At 55.9% G+C, this 27,770-nt stretch overlaps 2 protein-coding genes and 1 long non-coding RNA gene across 5 annotated transcripts; all 3 read left to right on the top strand.

The window, feature by feature from the left end:
• The first annotated feature begins 237 nt into the window (after positions 1-237).
• On the top strand, positions 238-10,500 carry LOC149851712 (uncharacterized). Its single transcript, XR_016439565.1, has 3 exons — positions 238-5,356; positions 7,094-9,452; positions 10,181-10,500. It is a non-coding gene; the product is annotated as an uncharacterized LOC149851712 (long non-coding RNA).
• A 193-nt stretch (positions 10,501-10,693) lies between these two features.
• LOC149851711 (uncharacterized) lies at positions 10,694-24,104 on the top strand. 3 transcript variants are annotated; one of them, XM_090030464.1, is made up of 5 exons: positions 10,694-10,848; positions 14,147-14,351; positions 18,942-19,880; positions 21,067-21,239; positions 23,904-24,104. In XM_090030464.1, the coding sequence occupies exons 2-5, from the start codon at positions 14,180-14,182 to the stop codon at positions 24,102-24,104; spliced, it is 1,485 nt and encodes a 494-aa protein (XP_089886590.1). In that variant the 5' UTR covers positions 10,694-10,848; positions 14,147-14,179. The 3 variants fall into 3 exon arrangements, with proteins under 3 accessions (XP_089886590.1, XP_089886588.1, XP_089886589.1); XM_090030462.1 differs by having other exon boundaries at positions 10,694-13,388; XM_090030463.1 differs by having other exon boundaries at positions 10,723-10,836.
• Positions 24,105-24,214: 110 nt separating this feature from the next.
• Positions 24,215-27,303, top strand: LOC149851710 (uncharacterized). Its single transcript, XM_090030461.1, is given in 3 exon segments — positions 24,215-24,720; positions 24,722-25,875; positions 25,878-27,303. Coding segments are annotated over 3 exon segments (1,785 nt in total). The 3' UTR covers positions 26,003-27,303.
• The last annotated feature ends 467 nt before the right edge of the window (positions 27,304-27,770 follow it).

Here is a 27,770-nt window from a genome sequence, read left to right as displayed (position 1 = left end):
ACTCAAGGCACCCTCAGAAAATGTCTTTTCCCCCAGGAAACACTGCTGGGGCCAGTACAGTGACTGCCCCTAATGTCCCCTACACCACAGATGATTGGTGCTATACTATATAGACAGATTATGAAAATCCTCCATCATTTGTAGCAACAAGTCTGCACACGTCTACACAGGAAAGCACTTTCTATTTATACTGCTGCTTTTATTACACATTTACCAGATTGAGAAAGAAGGCGGCATTGAAAGCTGAGAAACATCCTCATCTGTTATGTGTTAACCAGCACCAAGCGTGCAATGCAAGACTTGTCCTCAGACATGTGCTCAGTCGGTTGTGTTTTATGCAACAAGGAGCAATTCCTTCGATGGCTTACCTTAAACTGCAGTGTAAGCCTTCCCAGAGAAGCCCTGGGCACCTGCCCAAACTGAAAAAAAAAAGCATTTTCCCTCCAGACAACATCAGGAAATGACAGAGGATCCTCTACCATGAAGGGGCAGAGCCTCAGCTGAGAGACGTTGTCAGTGCTTCCCTGCACTGAACTGAAGTCAGCCAAGGGTCTGTCCTGGGGAGAGGTCCGAGCTCAGCATGGCCCCAGCTCTACGCAACAATTTGGAGGCTCTAGATGCGTATTTGTGCATGTGATCGATATGTCCCCGTCCCACCAGGGGTGCAGGGAGCTCCCGTACAAGAACAGAACAACTCAGCACACGGGAGAGGAGAAGAGAAAAGGGAGAGACGAGAGCAACATGACTTCAACGGGGAACGTGCAACACCCCACTGTGCAACACGGCAGCCGAGCATTGTGTCCCCAGACAGGAAGGTTTTACCCTGCTTTGGAAATACAGAATGAATCGATGAAGAGTCTTTCTGTATTTCTTTTCCATATCCCTCATCGAGGTTTCTTATCACTTCAGGACGGGTTTGATTTTTGTCTCAGATCCTATAGACATTTCGAGAAAGACACGCCCGGCTGTTGATCAAGGGCAAGGGGTTGCAACAAAGACAAACGAGCGGTTTGTCTGAACTGCCGATGCACACGTGGCATTTGTAATCACAGACAATACCGACACCAGCATACTTGGGGGAGATGAGAAGTGAGTTTGTGGTGCCAAGACTAAAGCGTGTGCATCTGGCTTGGGCCATCGCTTTCCTAAGGGACCTCTGTGCAGCATCCGAGCTCATGTAATGCCGCAAGCATTGGACCAGGCGTTGGGAGGACAACAGCCCTCTCTCTCCCTAAGCCCATTGTTGACACGTGCATTTAAAATCAATCATTAGAAGAGAAATAACAAATATCGACAAACAAAGTTCGCCAGTGAAGAGAAGCTAAACCTTAATGTCACCTCTGAAGAGATCTACTGCTCCGTGGCTATGTTTATCTTGAAACTGGTCACTTGAACTTGGTCCCCGTACTCCAAGGCATCTCGAGGATTTGGGCTCATTTCCAGCAACATGCGACCTTGTCCCCGTCCGCTCTCCCTGTGACAACGAACAGCCCCCGTTTTCGAATGGTTGCCAGCAGAGACACCGCGCTCCCTTCTCCACCAGCATTACTACCCACGCCAGGAGGGAGGTTAGCAGTGCCTACATCTACGTTAAAATTAAAACAAAAGTAATTAACCCTGTGCTCTCAGTTACTATACTGAGATTTGACCTAACAGGCTGTGGAGAATGTCATTCGAGCTCTGGATTTTCTATGCCTAACTACAGAGCTGGGGACTGACTTTCCATTAGAAATCTTATTTCTTATTCTCCACATAGACAATGTAAGCTCCCTTCCTGGCATCATTCACTGCCTACACCCTAAAATTGGAAAAAACAAATCATTGGAATTAGAGTCATATTTGGAAGACTGGTAAAATGCAGCTAAATACTCAGTATAAAACTTAAATCTCTCAAGGGACAGCCACTCAGGTCTGCTTCTCATGGGCACGGTTTCCAGTAGCCTGAAGAAACCGCTCAGCACACGGCCCTGACCCTCGGGGCTGTCTGGATGCAGGGGAAAGCCCCCAGGAGCTTTCCACCAAAAAAGACAAGGCAGATGTGGAGGGGAGGAGGAGGAGGTGTGTACTGTTGCTCATATGTTACACCCCAATACTTTAAAACTGGATTTGTTGCTCTCGCTTGTTCTGTGAGGAGAATGGGAAAGAGTGTGATTAAACAGAAGGGGAAGAGATGAATTAAAAGGAGCACAGAGTTAGAAATAAAGACAGGAAGAGAAAGATATTAAAGGGAGAGTGCTCTATAGAGGACAGCCTCATTTGAACACCACTCTTTGAAAGGCTTCCCCCAAAATTTCCCTTTTGCCACACAAAATATTGCCATGAAGAGTACATTTCTGTACTTTGTTTCTCTGTAGGTTGCTGCCACAGCTGAGTTACACGCCATGCAGATGCAATACTGCCTTCCCCAAGGAGCTGCAGGGAGCACGCTGCATCCAAAGGGAAACCTGTGCGATGGGAGCAGAGCGCACAACGACTCCTGGGAGGGCGCAGGGTGGGATTGTTTTCTTGTTTTAAAGTTCAGACCACTTGGAAGAAGACCTGACATGAGAATATAACAGCGTACAGGTGTTGCACTCGTATGTGGATCACGACCGCGTTGAGATCAGATGAGACCTACAACGAGCAGATCTTTTCAGTCTGTCATGGCCCACGATTACGCTGAAAGGGATTACTGAATGAAATGTGGCATTGAACAATACAGCATCCATTGTGTTGTTTAATTATGTAAAAGGTAATTGTACAGTGCCCCATAATTACTGATTTAGAAACAGCTGCCAAATTGTGCACTGAGGACACAGCTGCATTGCAGACATGTCTGGGACAGCGCTGGAGTGAAACCCCTGGGGTGCCTGGAAAAGCCAACTCCGGACTGTGGGAGAAGCCGGCTGGTTTGACATGTCTGCTAGGAAGATCAAGGGTCGACCAGTTACCCACGTTGATATGAGCCGCCCTCATTAGGATTCAGAGTCAACACACCGATGCATGCACAGGGCAGCTGCGAACTTGGAGCTAGTCACAGACTTGTAGGAAAAAGAGGCCAAAAGGGACGCGGGAGGTCAGTTCGTCTATCTCCTGCTCAGGGCAGGATCAGGCCAGTGGGAACCGTGCCCCAGAAATGTCTGTGCGCCCTCCACGGCGACCCCTCCCCAGACAGACTTCACAACCTCTCTGTGTCCGTGTCTAATCCCCGTCATTGCTAGCAAGCCCTTCCTGCGCTTCGGCTCCGGAAGGCGTCGGCACCAGGAAAGTTCGGCAGTAACAGCCGCGCAGCCAGAGCGATGGCAAACGATTGAGCTGCTAGAATAAATCCAGATTGCCCCGAACAGAAGCAATCGAGTCGATCCTCACCTCCACCTGCAACCCACAGCCCCCATCTGTCCCACGGCTGACCCCCGACCGAGTCACGGCCACGCGGGGCTGCTCTGACATCTCTCCTCCGGCAGCTTTTCTCCTGAGCACCACGGCTGGAGAGGGGGGTTGGCTGCAGCCGTGTTGGGCTGAGGACGTGGGCAGGCCCGGTTCCTTGGGCAGGTGTGATATCTCCTATTACACCAACTAGATAGCCGGAAAAATTGTTCATTGCCAGCTTTGTGGCACAGACACCCTTCTTCAGGTACAAGGAAACTGCCTGATGGCTGGAAATTTAATTAAAGAGGATGCTCATCATCACCTTCCTCTCTGAAGGAAATGGCCTTTACATGTGCCACAAAGGTGTGGTTGGCTGAAGGCCCCTGGTTGTGCAGAAATATTGCTGGAGGTTGGAAATCTCTGACATCTTTGCAGAGGTGACCCCGGTGCTCTTTCCTGCTAAGGCAGGGGGTCGGACTAGATGATCTACCTAGGTCCCTTCCGACTCTAGCTACTATGAAACTATAGGAGCAGCGACACGAGCGGCTACGCCTTCCCCTGTACGGGATTCGTGGCATCAGATCACAGCAGGGCGCGCTGGGTTTGCTCGTAGGGAGCACGGCGCAGGACGCGGTCTCTTCTGTAACCCGCACGGGGTGAGGAACAGGTGTGCTGGGGGGAGCAGATCGAGGGCCCCAGCGTGAGGGGGGGACCAGGGCTGGGGCAGGAGCAGGACCGGGGCAGGCGCTGCCCAGGCGGAGCACGGTGCAGCACAGAACGGAGCCGCGAGTGCCTCATCCGGGGGGGCGAGGGGGAGCTACGCACCCCCAGGAGAGGCATGGGGGGCATGTGCCCCCAATCTGTACACGGGGCGGGGGCAGGCTGGGGTGTGCTGGTCTCTTCCTGGGGGCAGGGCTGGGCCCGGGCTGGCTCAGAGTAGGAGGGGTGGGACAGGTAGCAGCGCTGCGGGGGGGCGGGGTATAAGGAGGCTACAGCAGATTTCGGGTGGTTGCGGCCCCATCCATACACCCCTGTCCCGGTGCTACCAGCGCCTGCCCCAAGCACAGCCCCACCCCAGCCCCCCACCAGAGAAAGGCTGACACAGCCCCCGGCTCTGGCCCCAGCCTGCCCTCGCCCCATGCACAGATCTGGGGGGCACATACCCCCAGCCCGTCCCCCGGGGGTGCATACAGCACAGAAGCCGCCCCCTCTCCTGGGCTCCCCGTACACTACTGGGGTCTCCTCGACTCCATCTGCCGTGGCACATTTATTCTGGTGGGAGCCTGACAGGCCTCGGTGCCCACAGGGAGGCGGGGGGAGAAGAAACCCCAGGTTTAGAGAAACCCGCTTGCGGAAGAGAAGGGCGGGGGCATTTGGACACCCGCACAAGGGGGCTGCGGAGAGAGGAGGTGCTGTCCTGCGACAACTCCGGCGCTGCGAGCCGTCAGGTGCACGGTGAATAAGGACACGGCGGCTGACAGGCGCCGCTCCCCCGCCGCACGGCCAGGAAGGAGGCAGGGATCTGCCCCCCAGCCCAGCCTGGGAGCAGGGGACGCAGCGACCCCTCGGAGCAGCGGGGCTTTATGGAGCGATCGTGTCGTGGCTGCGAAGTGCAGGCAGGGCTGCGAGACGGGGCCTTAGCCCCTGACCCCCCGGGCTCTTACCTTCCCGTGGCTGGGGATGGGCTGGAGCAGCCCCCCAGGCACAGGGCGCCCCGTCTCCATCCCAGCCTCCGTCTCCCAGCCCGTCGCACCGGGGGCGCAGGAACTGCTGCGTCTCACGTCCACGCCCGAGAAGAGCCACCGCAGCTCCCACCTCCCGCGGAAATCTCAGCGGCTGGAAAAGGATAAAAGGAAGTGGGAATAAAAAGTCGAGCTCCAGGCAGCCAGGACAGGAGCCGCGGTGCTCGGCTCTGCACGCGCCTGTGCCAAAGCCAACTCGTCTCAGTGCTCCTGCTCAGTCCTGCGCCCCCCAGCAGCTCCCCACGACCCCCCAAGATGCCCGAGAGGTAAAACCGAGCTGCTCCCCCCCCCCGCAACGATATCCACCGCGGGGCATCGGGGGTCGTGCCCCCGCGCAGGGCCGACCTGCTGCTCCAGCCGCCCCCGGCGCACTCACCGCTGGGAGCAGACGCCAGGACGAAAAGCGGAGCCCCGAGCGCCCCGGAGGAGGGGGAGGAGCCGGGCCCGGGGGGGCGGGTGCCCCCACCTGAGGGTGCAGCGGGCCCGAGCGGCTGCCCACACCCACGCCAGCCCAGCCCCGGGGCGCGCAGACCCGCGGGGCCCTCCCCCACGGCCAGCGCGCCCAGGGCCCCCCCGCGCCCCTGCCCTGCCCGGGCACCCGCTGCGCGGCTCCGCGCCAACCTGGGCGGGGGGGGCGAGCGGGGGGGGGAGACCGGCTCTGCCGGGCGTGGGGCCGGGGGGGGACCCAGCCAGCCAGACAGCGGGGTCTCGTGCACCCACTGCCGACTCTCCGCGTCTGCCCCGGGCTGCCCCCCGCCCCGCGCCCCCTGCAGCCCCCCCCGCACGGTACACCCCGGGCCAGCCCGTCTGTCCCGCGAGTCCCGGCCCCCGCCCCCCCGTGTGCAGGGCCCGGCCGGGGGGGGCGGCGCCGGGAGCCCGGGCCCCGGGGGGCGGGGGGGCTGCGGGGGTGCACCGGGGGGAGTTTGCCCCACCCCCGCAGGCAACTCGGGCGGAGGGGGTGTGCACCAGTCTGCATGTCTGTGTGTCTGTCCATGTGCATTCATGCATCTGTTCATGGCATGACCCGTGCAGAGAGCTGGTGAGTCATGCAGGACGCGTGTGCGCGGCGGCGTGGGAGGAGAGTGGCGGAGGTCAGCGGGAGCTCCCACAGACGCTGGCGCTGCCGGCAGAGGGGGGCGAGCGCTGACCAGGGGTCGGCGACCCCCACAGACGTTGCCGGCAGTGGCGGCGGTGCCTTTCTGTAGGGGCTGCACCCCCACGCTCAGGGGTGCACGTGCAGCCGTGTCCACCCACTGCTCTTTGCCCTGGTGTTGAGTGTGCGCCTGTCTGTGTGCACACTTGTGTTCATGGGTATTTAGCCATAATGGGGGACGGGGAGGTAGGTAGCAGGGAGAAGAGGGGGCATGTGCCCCCACCACCAGCCCAGCAGGGTCTCCCCAGCCTCCCCTGCCAGCACCCGGAGGGGAAGGGCCCCCCTCACCCCGCTGTAGCCCAGGGCCCCGATACACATGAACCTGCGGGGGTGGGTGTGGATGACGACACATGGATCTGCACCCGGAGCCTGTCATTCTGGACGAGCAATGTGCTAGTACTGTCTCTAAACGTGCAAGTTGAACATTTCATTAAAACATCTGTTTCACGCCCAGTAGGGAAAGCACACGCGTGTTCATGTTTGCTTGGACGTTGCAAGAGGCAATATCCCGTCCGCCTCTGGGAGTTGCAGGTCTGCACTGCCCATGGCATTGAGATCTGCCTGATCGAGGAGGCGGTTTCCCCAGACATTTCATTGTTCCTGGCACTTAAAAAAAGGGCAAAAGCACCCCTGCCGGATATACACAATGGCAAATTCCAGCCCTGCAATGAACTATACATTATGATTAGTGCTTAAAGCGTACCGTTTTACCAGCCTTCAGATCAGCCCTCGGAGACTTCACATGTTCTCATGACAGCACACTACCAATCTCCAAGGTGTTTAGCACATCACTACTGCTTTATAGATTTCCAAACCCACTCCAGCCCTGTCCTGTTTTCTGTGGCTGAAGCAAACAGGACACGTCTCCATCCTCTCCGCGGCCACCTTCCGGTGTTTGAAGACAGCGAGCTCTCGGGGACTAATCCTGGAGCACAATCATTCAGCCAAGATGCATCCATCTCCCAGTGCTGTCATCTCAAACGAAAGAGATACCATCATTATCGTTAAAGAATCAGGCAGGAAAGGAAAAATCAGGATGGTAGATGAGGAGCAAGACCTCCAGGCCCAGTGAGCACATGATATCCATGGAAAGAGCCTCGTCAGCCACCGCCCTGGTGAAAGGGCTGCTTGAGCAAAGGCAGAAGAGGGAGGTCGAGGACGCGGCTCTGTTTAAACAGTTTGTTCTCCAGAAAGGGAAAGGGCTTGAAGGGAACTGGGGGAAGTTGCCCGTGAAGGTGGTGAAATGCTGAGAGCCTGGGAGGACGCACACCAGCACAAGGCCCAGTGGAGGCGGCAAGTAACCCAGTGCATGTCTCCAGCTCAGAGCTGGGAGCCAGCGGGAGCCCCCGGCTACAGACACAGCGGTGACAGTCACCGCAGGGGACACGTGTGAGATGGACCTGGGCCGTCTGCTCTCTGTGCACGGACAAGAAATGGTGTGAGTTGGGAGCTGTTGTTGGAGTCCCTTTCCTCATCCGCTGTCACAGTGTCCTGGAGGGAAACCCTCGCAGGGGCCAGTCCTGGCTGAAGCCCCTCCTCGTGAGTCCCATCAGGTCGTGTGCGAGCCAAGCCCGGGTCTCACACCCATGGCTGATGCAGCGGTGTGGCCGACGCGGCCGAGACGTGCCCGCGGGGAGCCCCGGAGAACGCGACACGCGTCACAATGGTAAAACTTGAAGAGGGACAAAGGAAGACAAAATACAGGGATACCTCTGGGATCTGCCTGGACCAGTGGGATTAACACTCTTCCTTCACAACATGTGTTTGAGTCCATCTGGTCAAGACTTAGTTCTCCAGCTCCTCTGCCGACAGGTACTTCTGATCAAGGACCCCCCGCTCCGGCGCTGGGTGGACGTGGGGTTTGCACTGGGTCGGAGCAGGGCGGCTGCTCACCCGGCATGTCATGATTGTGATCTTTTGTTTCACAGGCCGTGCAAAACTGTGTAGACACTGCTGGAGGATGTCATCACCATGAGCACATTTTTCTCCGGATACAGGGCCTTCGCTTCTCCTGGCGAGGTCCTAGCCGTGCTCCTCAGCAGGTAAGAGCCCAGAGCTGTGGAGGAAGCTGTGATGGCCTTTGCTGCTGGGACATGGCAAGAAATGCTCTCAAGTAGTGGTGAAGAAGGCACACTTAAGAAGCTAAATGAGAGGCATGTATTTCTATCAAGCTTGACGAAGTCAGCTGAAACAGGGTTGGAAATGCCTCCTCCCATCCCAGTGCTTCCTCAGACAAGGAGCCCAGTCAGGAAACTGGACTGTTTGGTCCTGCAGTGGAAAGGCTGGAGAGCTGGAGGCAAGCAGTCCTCCGAACCGCCGAACACACGGCTGGAAAACTCCCGCGTTAACACATCCAGGCTATCGCTACCCCCCTGCACAACTCTGCTCCATGAATCGGGCTCTGCTGGATCAGAACAGGGATTTCACAGGCCCCGAGGCACAAAGCATCGTCCCTTCCTCACCCTGCGCCGCAATACTCCTCCAGCTCTGCTCTCGTGCAGGGACAGCACCCCGACAGCTTTGGTTTTCAGGGGAATCCTGGTGGAGCCGGACGAGATGGACCAGGGGCTCTTGTCTCTGGCACTGTTTTTTTGGGAGTGCTGATGTCCACGGGCACCAGATCCCACATCTCAAACAGAAAACACTTTGACTTCCAAGGAATCCAAGCTGAGGTGGAGTTAGCAATGAAGCGTTACTTGATCTCGATGTTCAGACTGGTAGAGAAGTGCTCTTTATTCTGCCTTGAGTTTTTGACTGTCCTGCCCCCAAAGCCTGCTGCAAATCATTAGCACCTCTGCTGTGCAGTCACTTGGAGGATCCAGGGATTGTTTGTTGGGCCCTGCTCCCTTCCCCCCACTGCTAGGGGTGGCACAAGGCAGGGCAGGGCGGCACCTGAGAGACTAACTTGCTCAGAGAGGTGCAGGCTTTTGTCGGCCTTCCTCAGCTGCTGCGACCGGACTTGCAGAGAGCAGGAGGACTGACCAGAAAGGAATAGAGTCACTTGGATACAAAGGCGAGGGAAGAGGGGAGGAAGAGGCAGGCAGAGGGGGACTGCTGAGACGAGGGGAAAGTGGACTGAAGAGGCCAAGGAGGAGAAAAGAAGCAGTTAACCAATGAAGGGAACTAAGGTTTATAAAAGCAAGTCCAGGAAATGGGATAAAAACCCATCATCTCAGTGGAGATCAGACTTAACCCAGTCCTGTCCATGGGTGAGTTCTTGTTCTCCAATTTTGCGTCCAAGTTGTTTGCAGGTAAGAGTAAGGGCCGTGAGCGTGCAGGGACGTCACAGGGCTCGGCCAAAGGCTTGTGGGTCTTTCTGGAGCGGGTGTCAAATCGGTGTCCATTCATCCCTGCGTGGGTCATCCCCCTGCCTTCAGACTAACGGGGCTAACTACTTCTCTTGAAAATTTCAGATGACTCACTAAAAAAGCTCGCTCAGGTATCTCTTTATTTCACTGTATTTTGCTTTCTGCTCCTCACTTCCTTATTCTCAGTTCCTCCATCTGTGTAATAGGGACAATGATAATATTTTACCTGCCTTGTGAGATTGTTGAGACATAGCTGCTGTTTGTGATGTCCTCTGACAGTCTCAGATGAAATGTTCCCCCCAAGGGCAAAGCCTTGGTACTAGTACAGGCAGCGCTCAAACACATCGCCCGTTGTGTCGTAGACTGAAGCGCACGGGGTGGGCAGGGCTTCTTAGGCTTGAATTCAGTCGCACCAATTGCCATTCTCCCCAGCATCATGAACTTGATATAAAAGGTTAGGCGGATGACATTATGGAGGAGAGTAAAGAGAATGATATTCTTCATCTTTTTTCTCTAAGATAGTTTGAATAGAGAAATCTTGAATTTTCATTGTCTGGGCAAGGTTTTGACATAAAATGCCTTACCTTTCTGACATAATAACTGTCTAAAATATTCATTTTGATATTTAGGCATGGAAATGTGGAGACCTGGAATGGTTCAGGAGATGCCAGTCAGGATTTCTCTGAATCCAGAACAGTCCTCGGGAAGTAAGTGCGGCTTTCTGCTGTACAGCAAAACCTCAGTCTGGATTCAGAGGATGTGGTAAACTTAATCACCCATATATATGATATATCTATATATATGTATGTATGTATTTTCCTAGCCTTTGTATTTAAGTGTGTATATGTGTGTATGTGCATGTGTGTGTCTATACATATACAGCCAACCTTATTTGTATAAACAAAGTATTAACTGTATCATGCCTGCATTAAATGACAGAGACTGGGATGCTGCCCCAAAACTGAACAGATCTAGTCTTTTATTTTGGGGTCAATAATTTCTGGGTGAACAAACAAAGCTTGCCTGTTCCCCTTGCTTCTTTTAACCACAAATGTGCATGTCACTGTCTCTTATGGATTTCATTTTCTATTCTGGAAGTGCCTACAGACCCTAGGGGAGATGTAACCCTGCCTGGGGCGTGATGGTCTCCATCTCTCCCCCAAAGGTATGAGTTTGTTTTCTTACAGGCTAGTTGACCTCCTCCGCCGGGCTTTAAACTAAGTTCGTCGGGGGACGGGGATCCACGGGAGCAAGAGACAACTCAGCAGGTGTAGGACCTGCCCAGGTAAGAGCTCAGGTATAGACCAAGGGACCCGTTGTCTCTCAGGAAGGGGCGGGGGGTGCCCAGGACTCCCTCGGGGGAGTAAGGTGTCTCTTCACTAATGCAAGAAGCCTGGGGAACAAGCGGGACGAGCTTGCTCTCCTGCTTGCAAGTAGTAAAATCGACCTGGGTGGCCTGGTGGAGATATGGTGGGGTGAAGCTTTTGACTGGGCAGTAGACATCGAGGGCTCTAGGTTGTTTAGAAGAGATGGGAAGGGGAAAAAAGGTGTGTGGGGGGGTTGCGCTCTGTGTCAGGGACCAGTATACCAGCTCTACTTCCAAGTGGGACCAGAGGAAGGTGTAACTGAGACCCTGTGGGTCAAGCTCCAAGGAGGGCGGGGGGAGGGAGCTGGCGGTAGGGTTTACTACAGGCACCACATCAGGAGGAAGAGCTGGATGTGCAATTCTCCAGGCAGCTGGGGGAGGCCGGGCGTGCAAGGGATGTTGTGCTCATGGGGGATATGAATTACCCTGGCATCAACTGGGAGGAGCAGGCGGCCAGGTCGAGCCCCTCAGGAAGGCTCCTGACGTGCGTCCAGGACCTGCACCTCGTGCAGGAGGTGCTCGTCCCCACGAGGGAAACGCCGTACTGGATCTGGTGTTAGCCGCTGGGGACGACCTGGTGCGGGAGGTGCTAGCACAAGGGAGGCTGGGGACAGTGATCATGAAATGATCCCGTTTGCTATTCAGAGGAAGGCGGGGAGGGGAACTAGCTCAGCGCAAATGCTTGACGTTAGGAAAGCCAACTTCGCTGTGCTCAGGGCAGTAGTCAGGGTGGCACTCGGAGCCCGGGGTAGCTAGTCTGGGGGTCCAGGAAAGGTGGTCCATCCTGAGGGAGGCGATCCTTGGGGTGCAGCAGGACGCAATTCCTCTGCACAGGAAGGAGGGAAAAGGGCCCAAGAAACCTCCATGGCTGAGCACGGATGTCCAGGCTGGCCTGAGGGCAAAGAAAAAATGGTACTAGTGGTGGAAGCAGAGGCAGGGACCCAGGAGGAGTACACCTCCCTGCCCCGAGCTTGTAGGGATTTGGTGAGGAAGGCGAAAGCAGCACTGGAGCTTAGATTAGCTTCTGGGATTAAGGATAAGAAAACAGCCTTCTTCAAGTATACAGGGAGCAAGAAGAAGCCTCGGGGTAACATCGGACCCCTACGGGGCGGGGGAGGGCAGGTGGTGACGGAGGCGCGAGAGAAGGCTGAACTCTGCAACAAGGTCTTTGCCTCCGTGTCCCTGTCCGCTGACACCGGGGCGCTCTCGGGTGACAGCGTAGAGAGGCCGGGAAGGCTGCGAGCCCCCGACTGCTAGTTCAGATCTAGTTAAGGATTACCTGGAGGGCTTAGATGTGTCCAAGTCGGCGGGCCCAGATGACCTTCATCCGCGGGTGCTGAGGGAATTGGCTGGTGTCATCGCGGAGCCGTTGGCACGGCTGTTTGAGGACTCCTGGTGCTGGGGCCAAGTCCCTGAGGACTGGAAAAGGGCCAGTGTGGTCCCTCTTTTCAGGAAGGGGAGGAAGGAAGAGCCTGGCAACTGCAGGCCAGTCAGCCTCACTTCTGTCCTGGGGAAGGTCTTTGAAAAAATGATCAGGGCCGCATTTGTGCGAGCCCTGCAGGGGAAGGGATGCTGAGGGGTCACCAGCACGGGTTCGTGCCAGGCCGATCCTGCCTGACCAACCTGGTCTCTTCCTATGACCGGGGAACAAAGACCCTAGAGGGGAAGGAGGAAGTCGATGTCGTCTCTTGGACTCCCAGAAGGCTTCGACACCGTGTCCCCCCCCAGTTCTGGTGGGCAAGCTGAGGGGCTGCGGCATTGCCGAATGCACGGTCACACGGGTGGCAGACTGGCTCGAGGGGCGCACCCTGAGGTGGGGGGGGACGGGTCGATGTCGACCTGGGGGGTGTGGGCAGCCGAGTCCCCCAGGGCTCGGTCCTGGGGCCGCTGGTGTTCAACATCATCAGCGACCTGGATGAGGGGGTGGAGAGCACCCGGCTCAAGTTCCCTGATGACACCAAGCTGGGGGGTAAAGTGAATACCCCGGCAGGCAGGGACACTGCCCCCCCGCATTGCTGCCCCCGCCCCCGGACAGCCCGGGCGGACCCGCACCGGCACCGGCACCTGCACGCGGGACCGCGCTGCGCGACCACGCCCCTCGGCCGGCAGCAGCCAATCGGCGCCTGCCACTTCCCGGGGGGCGGGCACGCGCGGCGGGGCGGCCAATGGCATCCCGGCTCCGGCTCTGGCTCCCGGCCGAGAGCGCCGCCGGCGCTGCGGGACCGAGCATTACGGTTGTGGCCGCGAGATCTCGTCCGGGCTCCCGCACCGCCCGCAGCCCGCGGGGAGCCGGGCAGTGTCCCCCCCCCCCCGCCCGCCGGGAGCGCCGCCGCAGTGCCGCGGGGGGCAGCGAGGGCACGGCTGTGTGGGGGAGACGACCGCACCCAGCGGCGGGGCCGGGAGACCAGAGAGAAAAGCAGAAAAAAGGGAAGAGGAGGGCGGGATGCAGACTCGGACGTGTGGAGACGCAGGTGACTTACAAATCCGATCTTTGCACACGCACACACACAAACACACTCTCTCCCACTCTCTTTTCTTTGGGTAAATCCAGTATCTTATTCGACCAACTCAAGGAGTTGGGAAAGCCCTTCTTAGCAAGCTGTTGGGACACGGATTGATTCCTCACATGCACAAATCTTCACTTTGGCTCTAAAAACCATGTAATTTAAATGATTACTTATTATTTTCACTTCCATTAAAACAAATACCATTTAAAAAATCAACCCAAACCTCAATTCAAGTGGTATGGATGAAAAAAAAAAGTGTTTATCTTAAAACAGAATATAAAAAGGGAAGAATAAATTATCAGGACTATTATAACATCACAGAAAATCTGTGCACGCAATCATAGACTCAGTGAGCTTCCCCCCGGCGGGACGCGGGGCCTGGAGCTCAGCGCTGGCAGCGGGGTCTCATCCCCCCCGGTCCCCTGCCGCACGGCTGCAACCAGCCCGGGATGAGTGCGTGGCGGGAAGACACCTCTGTTTCCCCCTAAATCTCTGCTCCGTGACACTGTGACGAGGACGGGCCCAGCACAGGGGAGGCCCCGTACCCTGTCTCGTGCGGGACCAGCGCTGGCCGCATCCCTGGGGGGGGGGGGCCGGCTCCCTCCGCCTCCGGGACTGGTATCGGCTGCCTGGGGGGGGGTGCATCCACGGGGTGGGGGGAAGGCAGGGGGCTAGACTCTGCCCGGCAGCTGGTGATATATTTCGAATTGCTTGGCTGACAGCCGACCAGACCGGGCCTCCACTGGACGAGATGAATGAGGTCACAGGGGTGTACAAGTCAAGACTGCCCAGGAGGAGGGGCAGTAGCCATGCAGGGGCGTGGGACCACATATCTGGGCTGGGACCTGGAGCTCAGCGCTGGCAGCGGGAGTTTCGATCCAACCTGGTCAACCTGGTCCCCTTCCATACAGCTACAACCAGACCGGGGTGAGTGTGAGCACGCGCGTGTGAGCAGGAGGCGGTGGGGCAGCCTGGGCAAAAGGAGGACCCAAGGGCATGGGGGAGGGGCTGCCCATCAGCAGCTGGCGGTGGGGAGCCGGCAGGCGTCGCGCTGTCTCGTGTCTGGGGGGTCGTGGCACAAGGTTTGGGCAATTTGGCCTGAGAGCAGGACACTTCCAAAGGTAATAATGAAAGGGCCCTTCCCCCACCGCTCCTCAGCTGTGGGTCAGGTCGAGGGTGCTGCTCAGCTTCCCCAGCCCAGGAGGACCCTTCCCCTGCTCCAAAGGCCTGTGGCCCTGCTGGGGAGATCAGCCCACATCGGCGTGCGTGTGTCTACACGTGCAATTAATGCACACAAATAAACTCGTGCTTCTTGATCTGGCACAGGCCGGCTAGGCGCTGTGAGCATATCAGCTGCTAGGCAGCTGGGTTCGGGATCGAGGAGGCGAGTCAGGAGTGAAGCAAAGGCAAATTCACTGCTGGCTCACGCGTCCAACAGCTAACGGACAGGCTAATGCGACAAACACGTAGCAGAGCACTACAGAGCCAGCAGTGAATGATAATGTCGTGGTAAAACACGTGGAGGCTTTCGGGTCAGGTGAGGAGAAGCTTTTATTCCGAGCTCCAGCTACAGAGAGAGCTCAGGGCAGCAGGGATGCACCAAGCGCTCCAGAGAGATCTCTCCCTTCACACACCGTCATCCAGTCCGTGTGCTTTTGAACAGCCATTACACAGGAGGTGATTGGATAGTCAGTTTTCCCAAGCAAGCAGTCAGAGATGCAAACATGCATTTTCTGTTGTCTCAAAAGCAAGGGACACATGCTTCTCTGCTATCTCAAGGCTGCGGTTATGGGTGAAGCAGATCACTTGGCAATACAAGGAACAAACATTTCCTTTTGTCTTTGCTCTAACACGCAGAGCCAGCAATTTCCCACTTAACTGTCACGGTCATTTCCGACTTGCAGTTAGCTTGACCAAAGTTTAAAGCATCCATTTTGTTTGATTCGACAGTAAAACAGATAGAATGACAAAGAGTTCCCACGTGGGGTTGGCAACGTATCGGCAGTCCCTCTAGGCCAGGTGTGCGCCAAGTTGTTCTGGCGAAGTCAGACGTTCCTGATCAACACTGTCCGAAGGGTCACCGGGAAGGTCCCTAGGTCAGGATCCGGTCCTCGCTCACGCTGGGAGTCCCGGGTCCAGGCTTGGTACAGCGATGGTCCTTCTGTCCCGTGCTTCGTGCTGGTCCCTTGACATACATGCTCCTTTGTGCCTTATCTTATACTACTGTCTTAGCTCAGAGCCATTTGTGATCTTGCCTGACAGCTGTTACCCTATGTATGGGATTAGAAGGTGTCAGAAATTATCATGGAAGATTACTGCCTAAACTTGGACTCACCCAATAAGCAAATCACACCACATCACTTTGGGGTTTGAGATTAACATTTACTCCGCCTAAGTTCAACCCAGCTGGCTACTTCCTTTCTGGAATTTTTCGACTGTGTCAATCATATCTTGCGGTCAGGTTTGTTATTTCGAGTGACCTTTAAGCAAGGACCATTGGGTTAGCTAAAGTTTGTGGTTCTGTTTTCTAGTTCCACTCTTTGGGACCCGGTTAGTCTTATGATCGGTACAGACAGTTAATTTTAACATTGCGGTTATACTTGCGACAGACAAGATACAATTTGCGGGTTAGAATCTTACAAGCTTTGCCTTAGCTAAGATCAACTGTCAGACTACTGTCACATGTCTCCAAGAAACAGATATTATTTGCTATAATTTGCTCATGAACCCCTTTGCTTCTGGCCATCACACTGCTCCAGAGTCTTTTGCTCATGGGCATACCATTTGAATGTGCGCCCTGGAGCAACAACTCCAAGGAATATTGTGCCAGACTTTCTACGTGCACAGCACATCCGGCTGCTGTGACGGGGTTGCAGTGCGCTGCAGAAGGGTGGCTGGGGCACAGGCTAGCTGGCACCTGGCCGCAGCACTGTGGTGTTACCCATGAAAAAACTCTGGAGCAGACTGGCACTTGGCTGCTCCAGAGTTGATTTATTTTGTGTGCCCTTATAGGGGCACATGTGTAGATGCAGAGATGTTTCCTGCAGAAGTGGTGAAGCAGCTCTGCAATAAACATTTTATGTAGATGCGCCCTATGGGAGAAAACTGGGCCCTTTATGGCCCCCTCCCAGAGGGGCTGGGTGGGGGCTGTAGTGGGCTCTCAGGGCAGGTCTCTGGTGCCCGAGGGGTAGGAAGCTTTTCCCCCACACTCCCACCTCCACCTAGGCCCCAGGGGTCTGCCCCAGTGGTGACAGAACAAACAGATCCACCAAACTCTCATCCCCAACCAGGGCCGCAGATGATGGGTTTCTTTCCAGCCCGGAAGATTCAAGACACCTGCGGACATGGATGATTTTCCAAAGGACCCAAGGGGAAACTGTCTCAGATCCTGGGGGCGCAGTTGGCTGTTGCCCTTCCCCTCAGGTAAGTGTTGGAGGGGCACAAAACATGGGCCTGTATGTGGCGGCAAGGGTGATTTGTGGTGGCCAGAACCAGAGGGGTTACTATCATAAGCAATACATATATGCTCTTGGAGACATTCAGACAATAGTCTAAGCAGTTAAGATGAACTAATGCAAAGGTTGCAACCCACAAGAGTAATTTGTCTGTCACAATTTAATCAAAGTGTTGAATCCAACTGTTTGCGCTGATCATGGGACCGCTGAGCCCAGAAAATAAGCAGAGGTACAAAATTAGGTGATCTAACTGTTTTTTTTTAAAGGTCAAGCCATAACAAGATCTGACCACCTAATATAATCAGCACATTCCAAAGAATCCAGGAATAAGAAACTAAGGGCAGAGTAATGCTAATTTCAAGCCTCAAAGTATTATGTGATGTGGAAATCACGACAGGATCACTGCTTGGCTAGCAGAAGCACTTTATTTTTCATGGCCACGGGAGAAGAAGCAAGGGCAGCTAAATCACAGCAGAGGCAGAGCATAGGCTCTGTTATATGCTTGTGAGAAAAAGACACAGATCAGCCTGCCCCTTAATACACTCTTGGCAGTCTGACAACAATTCACCCTGGAGTCTTGCTAGACTAAACGTGTTTTCTCCAGCTGTCTCCCGATAAGCTTATCCTCAAGGTCTTTTTGTTATTTGGCCTTTACTTATGCTCCTTATTATGGCCTGACTTTATTTTGCTTGCTCCAGTATTTTTCCTCATCATGTGGTGTAATTTGCTTATTGGGTGAACCTGAGTTCGGGCGGTAACCTTTCATGATAATTTGTAACACCTTTTGATCTCACAGAGTAACAGCTATAGCGCAAGATTGTGACTTGCTCTAACGCCAACAGATTAGCATAAGATGAGGCATAAAGAACGTGCATGTCAAGTGACCAGCATGAAGGATGGGACAGAAGAACCATCACTGTATGAAGCCTGGACCCTGGACTTCCAGTGTGAGCGAAGACCGGATCCTGACTAAGGGACCTTTCAGGTGACCCCTCAGGCAGCATTGATTGGGGACGCCTGATTTCGCTGGAACAACTTGGCGTGCGCTGGCATAGAGGGACTGCCGATAAGTTGCCAACCCCACATGGAAACTCTTTGTCATTTGGTCAATGTGTTGTTATCATTCACTGTTAGCTCTTTATTACTGTAGTATCTGTTTGTAGCATTAACCTTTCTGTTGCATGTATGACCTATCAGTAAATTTGCAGGATGTGATGGCGTGGGGAGGCGGGTTCCTCCAGCCCTGTCCCTGCTCCTGCCCTGTGGAGCCTGGGGTGCAGGATCCCGCTGTGCTCAGACTGGCCCATGGGGGCAGCACTAAGGGGTCATGGTGGGGGAGGGGACAGGGGAGTTTGGGCCCCTCAGGGCTGGGAGTGGGCACCCCCCCCCGCACGTGTGTGTGTGCACAATTCTACCCCCTGCAGAGATCTCAGCTGGCACATGCCCCGCAGGACCTGCCCGGCACTCCATCCCCTCCCCAACTCCTCCCCTCCCCCTGGGGCCTCCATCCACCCCACTCTGTCCCCCCAAGACCTTTTTCACCCCCCCGCCAGACATGTGCCTTTCCCGCTGCATTCACGGCCGGGTGCTTCTGTGTGGGCGTGTGGGTGCCCTGGTGCCCCCTGCATCCGGCTCCCACCATCCCCTTGCACACTTGAACCTGCCTACCTGCAAAGGCAAAGCGCGGTTTCCCGATCCTTCTAGACACTGAATTTAGGACAAATGTCCTGGGTCATGCAGCCCAGGACCAGGATTTGAGATTCCTATTTGGGCACTGTCCCACCCAATCAGGGAGCGGGGGTCACCCTAACTGCAGGGCTGGGGGAGGAGGGAGCAGCCGTTGGGCTGGGGGAGGGGTGGAGAGCTGCTGCTACGCCATTTCTCCAGCCAGCTCGGTGCCACATCCTGCACTGGCGCTGGAGGGGAAGTGAGGATGGCTCCAAGACTGCTCCGAGTTGTGGTGTGCGAGAGCATCAGGGCCGGGCAGACGTCGGGCTGCAGCAGGGTTACAGTCCCAGGTGTCAGATCCATGGCCAGATTTCTGCTGTCTCCTTTCCCACAGGTGCTCCTGGAGACCGGACACTGCCCACAGGCGCCGTGCACGAGTGTAGAGAGAGCGAGAGCCCAGGACCCCGGCCGGTGAGATCCCTCCTGGGGAGACGTGGCTGCTGCGCTAGAGCCCGTGGCCGCTGTGCGCCTTCCCTTCACGGCAGGAGCTGGCAGAGCAGGACCCAGGAGGTCTGCAGGCAGGGGCTGAGTGTGCAGAAGTCCCTCATGTCGTCCAGACCAGAGCCAGTCCAGCTCCAAGACCTTTTGGGGCAGGATGCGATGCAGGCCATGCAGCCCCCTTGTGAGGCCGAGCTGCCCTCCACGACCCCAGAGCTGACACCGCGGGATGAGCTCCCCACCCCAGAGCCCTGGCGCCGGCTCTTCCGTGGCCTGCGCTACCAGGAAGCCGAGGGCCCGCAGAAGATTTGCAGCCGGCTGTGGGAGCTCTGCCGGCGCTGGCTGGAGCCCCAGCGCCGCAGCAAGGAGCAGATGCTGGAGCTGGTGGTGCTGGAGCAGTTCCTGGCCATCCTGCCCCCGGAGATGCAGAGCTGGGTGTGCAGGTGCCGCATGGAGACCTGCACCCAGGCTGTGGCCCTGGCCGAGGGGTTTCAGCTGGAGCAGGCAGAGGATGAAAAGCTCCAGTTTAGAGTGTTTGTTTGGTGCCATCTACACCTCCGCATGTCTGGGGGAAGTTTCCCCCCAGATCCCAGCTCCCCAGTGACACATTTATCTCGTCCCCAGCTCAGGGTGCGTGTGAAGGTCGAGGAGGTGTCCTCAGACAAGATGCAGCCCCCTGGGGCCCTGCCAGAGCCTGGTGGCTCCTGGGTGCAGCAGCCGAAGGCCTATGGTGAGGACAGGCCTCTGGAGGAGGCAGGAGATCGGGAAACCCCAGGGCCCGAGGACAAGCTGCCTCCTGATGCCAAAGAGGAGCCCCCGCCCAACCCGGAGCCAGGTCCTCACCAGCCTTTTTGATGTACAAGGTTAACCTGGGCTCAACACCCAAAGAGTAGCAGTTACCTCCCCATAGCACCCGCCATTATTAGTGTTGGCTACTGGTTTTAGGCCAGTTGATTTGGGGGACAACTAAGTAGAGAACAGAGATGGGAGTGGGGTCACAGGCTCCAAACAAGTGCTGCAAGGGGGGACAGCGAGCGGAGCGGACAGTAGCCGGTGGCTCCTGAACGAGTGCAAGGAGCCGGGGCAGGTGAGGTGCGGGATGAAGTCCTGGCGTGCAGTTAGGAACCTGAGTGCCTGTGCTGGGGTTGGGGCGAGCGGCTCCAATGCCTGCCCCTGCCCGGGACAGGGCCGCAAGGTTTGTAGCTGTGTGGCTGGGGTGGGGCAGGGCTCTGGTCCCGGGGGGTGGTCCCAGGCCCAGGATCTTTCTCACTGCCTGCGCCGCTCCTCTCAGAAAGATGCTTTAGGTGACTGGCTCTTGCTCTGCTGCCATGGTCACAACCAGTGATCTAATTGCTGTTCTAATGAACAGTGTTGTAATAATATCAGTCAACAAGAGGCTGGTGCCGGTGATGCAGAAATGAGAGTCCACTGTGGCTGGTGCAGGTTCAGTTCACCCAGGTCTCCGTCCGGCTGGAGGGCCCCGGTACAGGGCAGACCTGGGAGCTGTCGGCATGTGGAGGGTCCCCAGCTGGGTGCCTCGGACCAGACCCTTCCCTCGGCGAGGTGAGGAGCGGTGGGTCTCCCCTTTCCAGGGGCAGGAGGCCCGTCCCCCAGGGCAGAAATCTCTCTGCCAGAACAGTTTGATGGGTCCGTGCTCCAGCAGGTCGGCGGCTATTGTTCTCCCGGTGCCCCGGAAGCATTTCACGCATCATGGAGTAGACTGACCCTCCATTTGGCGCCCACTCTGCCCCAACATGTGCACGTGACCCAGCACCAGCATCCCTCCAGATCCTTTCCCAGGGAGTGATGCCACGATGCCGTGATCACCACGGGCGCTGGGACAGTTCTAGCAGCTCATCTCCAGCCTCTTGCTGGTGGGACAATGAGTCTCCCTTCTCCCCCTTCTACCATACACTGCAGCTTCTAGTTCCCTTCATCCCAGGCCAGAGCAGGACAGTAGCAGGGCTTTCCCTGTGCCACCACCCTAGGGCTAACCTGTGCACGCTCTTACCCACCCTCAGGTGCTGGGACCTTGAGCAGAGCAGATGAGCAGCCTCCCAAGGAAGGGCATGTCAACCTGGAGCGGCAGAGACCCTCCGCAGGCAGACGGGGACGGAGCGGCTCCCTGACACCTGGGCTGGGCCAGCTGCAGGAGGGGCAGGGCAGGCCGGCGAAGCAGGGGGAGAGCATGGAGGTGAGCAGGGCACCGGCTCGAGGTGGGGGTGGGAGTGCAGCTGGGGCAGAGCCGAGGAGGAGCCAGGGGTGCTGTCAAGAGTTTGGGGAGCAGAGACCTGAAGAGTGACCGGGGGTGCTGGCACGGGAAGGCCTGGTCAGAGTCCACCAGCCCGCACCAGGCAGCCCGGGGCAGTGGTCTCTACAGCCGAGCCCAGCAAGTCCTCTCCCCCTGGCTAGGACTGGGGAGCACAGAGGGGCTCTGCAGCCGATGCCAGCAGGGTTCCCCCAGCACATCAGTTTGGCAGGAGTGAGCAGCACACCTGGCTGCTGATTCTCTGTGTTGGGGTGAGGCGAGGCAGAAGCCGGGGTGATTTGCAGCTTACAGACTAAGTGAATCAGAGGCACAGCACACGTTTTTTCGATTCTACACTCATTTCATAGACATGGACATTAGGGCTGGAAGGGACCTCGGAAGATCATTGAGTCCAGCCCCCCCACCCCCCGTCCAAAAGGCAGGAAGTCAGCTGGGGTCATAGGATCCCAGCAAGATAAGCATCCAATTTGCTCTTGAAGGTGTTCAATGTAGGTGCTTGAACCATCTCCGCTGGCAGGCCTGCTCCAGGCTTGGGGGCTCGGACAGTAAAGAAATTCTTCCTTATGTCCAGCCTGAAAAGGTCTTGCAGGAGTTTGTGACCGTTCGACCTCATCATCCCTTCGGGGCGCTCTGGTGAACAGACGTTCCCCCAGATCCTGGTGGTCACCCCTGATAAACTTATAGGTGGCCATCAGATCACTCCTGAGCCTGCCCTCTTCCAAGCTAAAGAGCCCCATGGCTCTCAGCCTGTCATCATAAGGTCTGTTTTCCTGACCTCTGATCATGTGTGTGGCTCTCCTCTGAACTCTCTCAAGCTTCTCCACATCCTTTTTGAATTGTGGAGCCCAAAACTGGGCGCAGGACTCCAGCTGCGGCCTCACCAAGGCCGAGTACAAGGGGAGAATGACGTCCCGGGATTTGCTCGAGAAGCATCTATGGATGCAAGGCAGCGTTTTGGTCGCTTTACTAGCCACAGTATTGTATTGCAGGCTCATGTTCATCTTGTGGTCAGTGATGACCCCCAAGTCTCCTTCTTCCGTAGTGCTAACCAGCGTAGCACTGCCGAGCCTATAAGGGTGCTGCAGGATTTTCCTTCCATGGTGGAGAACCTTGCATTTTTCGGTGTTAAACACCATCAGGTTCTCATTCACCCATTTGCTGAGCCTGTCCAGGTCAGCCTGAATCACCTGCCTGTCTATAGGTGTGGACGCTTTGCCCCGAAGTTTGCTGTCATCGGCAAACTTGGCCACTCCACTCCTGACTCCAATGTCCACATCACTAATGAAGATGTTGAACAATATGGGTCCAAGGACAGAGGCTTGGGGGACCGCACTGATCACAGAACACCATGATGATTGACTTCCATCAATTACTACCCTCTGGGTCCGACCACGGAGCCAATTTCCAGGCCATCAGATCATGATGGACCCAAAGCCACAATTCGCCAGTTTCGCCAAAAGGTGATCATGGGATACGAGATGGAAGGCTTTTTTGAAGTCAAGATATAGGACATAAATCACTTCTCCCTTGTGCAGGTGATAGGTACCTGGTCATAGAAGGAAGTGAGATTGGTCAAGCAAGATCTACCCACAACAAACCCATGCTGGCTATCCCTCAGGATGCTGGCGTCAGCCAGTCCATTAAGGATGGCCTCTTTAATAAAATTTTCTAAGATCTTCCCCAGGATAGAAGTGAGGCTGATGGGCCTGTAGTTAGCTGGATCCACTTTCCTCCCTTTCTTGAAGATCAGCACCACATTGGCCTTCTTTCAGTCTTTGGGCACTGCACCAGAGCGCCAGGAGCTTTTAAAGATCCGTGCCAGGGGCTAGGCTATGATGTTCGCCAGCTCCTTGAGTGCCCTGGGGTGCAGATTGTCAGAGCCGGCTGACTGGAAGGTATCCAGCTTCTCAAGGTGTTCCTTCACGAGGTCAGCATTGATGGAGGGAATTTGATAAGTTGGAATTGAAGGCTGTGCACAGACCAGACTATTGAATAGAGTCTTTTGAATACCAAGTGCAGGGGCAGCATGGTGGGAAGGGGGACAGTGCTGGGAGAGGGGATGCAAGTAAAGACCCCCCCACACAAAGGGGACACAGCAGCTAATCTCGTTAATCAGACAAGACTCCACAGTCCCCATGTGGACCGTGCTTAACACAGCCCAGCCTGCAGTTGATTTTTTGTTGCACAGCTCCACGTTCAAGTTTGTTTTGAAGTGTCTGGTGTAAGGACAGCTGCTCTGAGGTCAGCATTGGGCAGTGCAGGGAGGTGAAAGTGTCCTGGCACAAGCCTTTGTCTCTTCCTGGACCAGATGTCACCAGCAGGGCCGGGGGGCTGGAAGGGGCGGGGGGAGTGTGGGGCACCAGCAGGGGTGCGGGGAGGGCTATGGGTTGGGAAGGATATTTTCTTTTGAGATAATTTGCAGCTTTTAAACAGAGAAAACCAGGGTCCCTGCATATCATGTGCCAGCTGAGTCGCGTACCCCTGCCTGTCCTGGCTAAGCGTGCACAGTGCTGTAGTGCAGAGCGAGTGCAGACAGGGCCGTGGGGGCTGGGGCAGGAGACACTGATGGTGTAACGCTTGTGCCTGCAGCTCCGGGAGGTGTTTGAGGATGTGGCAGTGTATTTCACACGGGAGCAGTGGGAGCTGCTGGAAGAGGAAGACAAGGGGCTTTACCGGGACCAGATGCTGAGGAACTACCGAGCCCTCGTTTCCCTGGGTAAAGCTCTGGTTCTTGCTTTGCCCTGGAGCCATGTGAGCTCTGAAGCGGTGTTGTCTTCTCCCTGGTTTTAACAGTCTCATCCTCATGAACGTTTGGCTGATGGCTGAAATCCCTTTGCTCCCCACTGCTCTGTCCATGATCAGCCCTCTCACATTTCATACTTGTGCACAAGGGTCAGGGGATGCCCCAAAAGCAGAATAATGTAGCAGTGAATACACTTCCATCTCTAGTTGGGCATGGGAGTGAAGAAGGGAAAGAAGCCAGAAAAAGCCCAAACTGCAGGGACGAATATGTCATGCTGAGACACCTGAAGAGGCAGAAAGCAAAGGTCCATGGGAAAGAGACACCGCATGCAAACCAAGGCCGTGTGGGGGACCTCAGTGGGAAGCAGCAGCTCACTACCAAGCCCGGGGGGAGAGCTCACCCCTGCCCTCAGTGCAGGAAAAGTTTTAGCTGCCCCTCCCTCCTGGCTCTGCACAAGAGAAGGCATGCTGGGGAGAAGCCCCATGTACGCGCCACATGTGGGAAGAGCTTCACCTGCCTCTCGACCCTGGCTGCTCACCACCAGATCCATTCTGCACAGCTCCCCCACCGCTTCACCAAAAGCGGGGAGAGCTTTGTACGCCGCTTGGAACTGCTCAAAACCCAGGATGTGCACAGGAAGAAGCGTCAGTACCACTGTGTCACGTGGTAAAACCTTCACCCATTTCTTCTCCCTGGCTCAGCACCAGCGCGTGCACTTGGGGACGAAGACGCACTGCTGCACCAAGTGCAGGAAGAACTTCATCAGCTGGCAAGGCCTGTCCCAGCACCAGTGTGTGTGGAGGAGGCAGCAGCCACACTGCTGCACGAAGTGTGGGAAGAACTTCAGGCAGCCCTGCAGCCTGGCCAGGCACAGGTGCGTGCACACAGGGGAGAAGCCACATCATTGCTCTGTGTGTGGGAAGAGCTTCATCTCCCCTTCCAAGCTGGCCCAACACCAGGTTATCCACACAGGGGAGAAGCCACATCAGTGCTCTGAGTGTGGGAAGAGCTTCAGTTATGCCTGCTACTTGGCACGGCACCAGCGCATGCACACGGGGGAGAAGCCATATCAGTGCTCTGAGTGTGGGAAGAGCTTCACTCACTCCTTTGGCCTGGCCCACCACCAGCACATCCACACAAGGGAGAAGCCACATCACTGCTCGGTGTGTGGGAAGAGCTTCACCCAATACACCAACATGGCCTGGCACCAGTGCACCCACACCGGGGAGAAGCAACAGTGCTCTGAGTGTGGGAAGAGCTTCAGTTATTCCTCCGAGCTGGCCCGGCACCAGCGCGGCCACACAAGGGAGAAGCCATATCAGTGCTCTGAGTGTGGGAAGAGCTTCAGTTATTCCTCCTCCCTGGCCAAGCACAAGCACACTCACATTGGAGAGAAGCCATATCAGTGCTCCAAGTGTGGAAAGAGCTTCAGTTATTCCTCCAACCTGGCCAGTCACCAACGTGTCCACACAGGGGAGAAGCCATATCAGTGCTCTGAGTGTGGGAGGAGCTTCAGTTATTCCTCCTCCCTGGCCAGCCACCAGTGCATTCACACAGGAGAGAAGCCATATCAGTGCTCTGAGTGTGGGAAGAGCTTCATTTATTCCTCCAACCTGGCCCAGCACCAGCGCATGCACACAAGGGAAAAGCCATATCAGTGCTCTGAGTGTGGAAAGAACTTCAGTTATTCCTCCTCCCTGGCCAACCACAAGCTCATTCACACGGGAGAGAAGCCATATCAGTGCTCTGAGTGTGGGAAGAGCTTCACTCGCTCCTCCAGCCTGGCCCAGCACCAGCATATTCACACAGGGAAGAAGCCATAAAATGTTCTGAGTGTGGGAAGACTTTCAGCATCCTCTCCAGCTTGGCCCAGCACCAGTGCATGCACACGGGAGAAGCCACATCATTGCTCTTAGTGTGGGAAGAGCTTCACCTACTCCTGTAGCCTGTGCTGAACACCAGTGCATCTACACAGCGGAGAAGTTACATTGGTGCTCTGAGTATTGGAAAAGCTTCACCCATCTGTTCCACCCATCCTGGAATCAGCACATCCACTCCCAGAGGCATCCCTAATTCTGCCAGCAGTGCAGGAAGGCCTTGGAGATGTCTGCGTGCTCAGCACCCACCAGTGGCTGCATTCAGACAAGTGCCCTCATGCTGGTGGCCTGCAGAAAGAGTTCCCCCAGGCTTTGTCTCTTGTAGGGTACAGTGGGAGTCCAGAGCCCAGACGCTGGCCCCCAAGGTATGGGGGGGCAGGGCTAAGAGGAAACACCTCAGGCAGAGGTCAGCCCTGATGTGGGGGAAGGAGATGAGGAGGAGATGATCTTTGCATCAGCCTGTGAGCCTGTGCATTCCTCATCGTTCTCTAAAAGTACTCCCAGGGGAAGAAGTGCCTTCACACTAGGGTGCCCTCCCCCAGACCGCTGATGACACCCACGGACCTTCCTTGGCTGCCTCCCAGCTTTCTCCTTCCTAGTCCAGGGGTTCTGGTGTATGAGCCCCTGAGTTGCAGGGAGGAGTGCATTTATGGCTGGGGAAGCATTCCCTGTCCTCCTCCCTGACCTCACCTTTCCTCACCACCACATCACCCCTCTCCAAGACCTGCTGATGCCCAGTGGGGTCTGCAAGGAGCTGCTTCTGCCACCTACGGAGCCTTTTTGTCCTGTTTTGCTTTTCAGCCTCTGCAGAACTGTGCACCATGGGTGAGGGCTGCTCCCCTGCCCTCCTCCCCTTGTATTCTCTCTCATACATTCCCTGCTACTAAAGCCCGAGAACTGGACATGCCACCTATGAAAATAAATTTAACCAGGTGCCTAACTTGACTAAGAAAAGAGAACAGAGGTGCTGATACTGAGTATTTCAGAAAAATGTTCTAAAATAAAATCCTGGATGCCTTGTTTTCATCTTGATATATTACCCTGTGTGCGGATGTTAGTTTTTTTTCTGTCTGAGAACCAGAAATTGATGACCATTGCTATAAGCACAATGTTTCCCATTTCTTTAAGTAAACTGCCTGTGTGTCTGCGTGTGTCAGACCAGTGATTTACTCCTATTTGTTTCTCCAAGCTCGTATTTTTTTTCCATCTCGGTTTTAAGTATAAATATGCCTATTAACTTACAGAGTTCGAGAATTCCTTTGAAACAGGCAAGTGGGTGATCCCCCTTGCTGTAGGGAATTCTCCCTGTGATCATGGTATAGCCCTAAATAACAAAAGGCTGGCTCTGTCAGTTCTGATTCAACCACAACACAGTTTGATTTCTTCCATACACTCCTGTGGTTGATCTCTGTGTCCTCTCCCGAGGTGTGCAATGGGAACAGACCCAGGCCCACAACCCTTTCTGGGGCAGATCTCTCTGTGCCTTCCCATCCCCTTCCCTTCCTAAGTGATTCACCACAATCCAGAGGTTGTTGGTAGCCCTTGGGAGCAGGAGATGGTCTGATCTACCCACCCTGCTGCTGCCCCACTGGCTGCTCCCACCCGCTTCTGCCCTCTTCCCACAGCAGGACCCAGAGCTGGGTGAGTCAGCACCACGGGGTGAGCAACACTGGGTGAGCGACTGGAAACTGGTGCAATGGGTGCCCCAAGCCAGGCCCGTCTCCCCTGTTCCTGCCCTCACCCACCACAGCCACCCATCTGCAACGGAGGTGATTGTGGGAGTATAGGGCAGACTGTGCATGGTGCCAGCTCCAGCGGGGTTTCTTCCTCCTTGGG

This window comes from Crocodylus siamensis, unplaced genomic scaffold, assembly GCF_052110815.1.
Source record: "Crocodylus siamensis isolate JL-2025a unplaced genomic scaffold, ASM5211081v1 HiC_scaffold_399, whole genome shotgun sequence".
NCBI lineage: Eukaryota > Metazoa > Chordata > Crocodylia > Crocodylidae > Crocodylus > Crocodylus siamensis.
The sequence above is the reverse complement of the archived record's forward strand: the minus strand, read 5'-3'. Positions and strand labels throughout refer to the sequence as shown.

Excerpts from the sequence above, each read along its gene's own strand:
- LOC149851711 (XM_090030464.1), top strand. The coding sequence starts at position 14,180 with ATGAGGTCACAGGGGTGTACAAGTCAAGACTGCCCAGGAGGAGGGGCA. Across the intron at positions 14,352-18,941 it reads ACAGCTACAACCAGACCGGG|GTGCTCCTGGAGACCGGACA; the intron begins GTGAGTGTGAGC and ends CCTTTCCCACAG. Across the intron at positions 21,240-23,903 it reads AGCAGGGGGAGAGCATGGAG|CTCCGGGAGGTGTTTGAGGA; the intron begins GTGAGCAGGGCA and ends TTGTGCCTGCAG.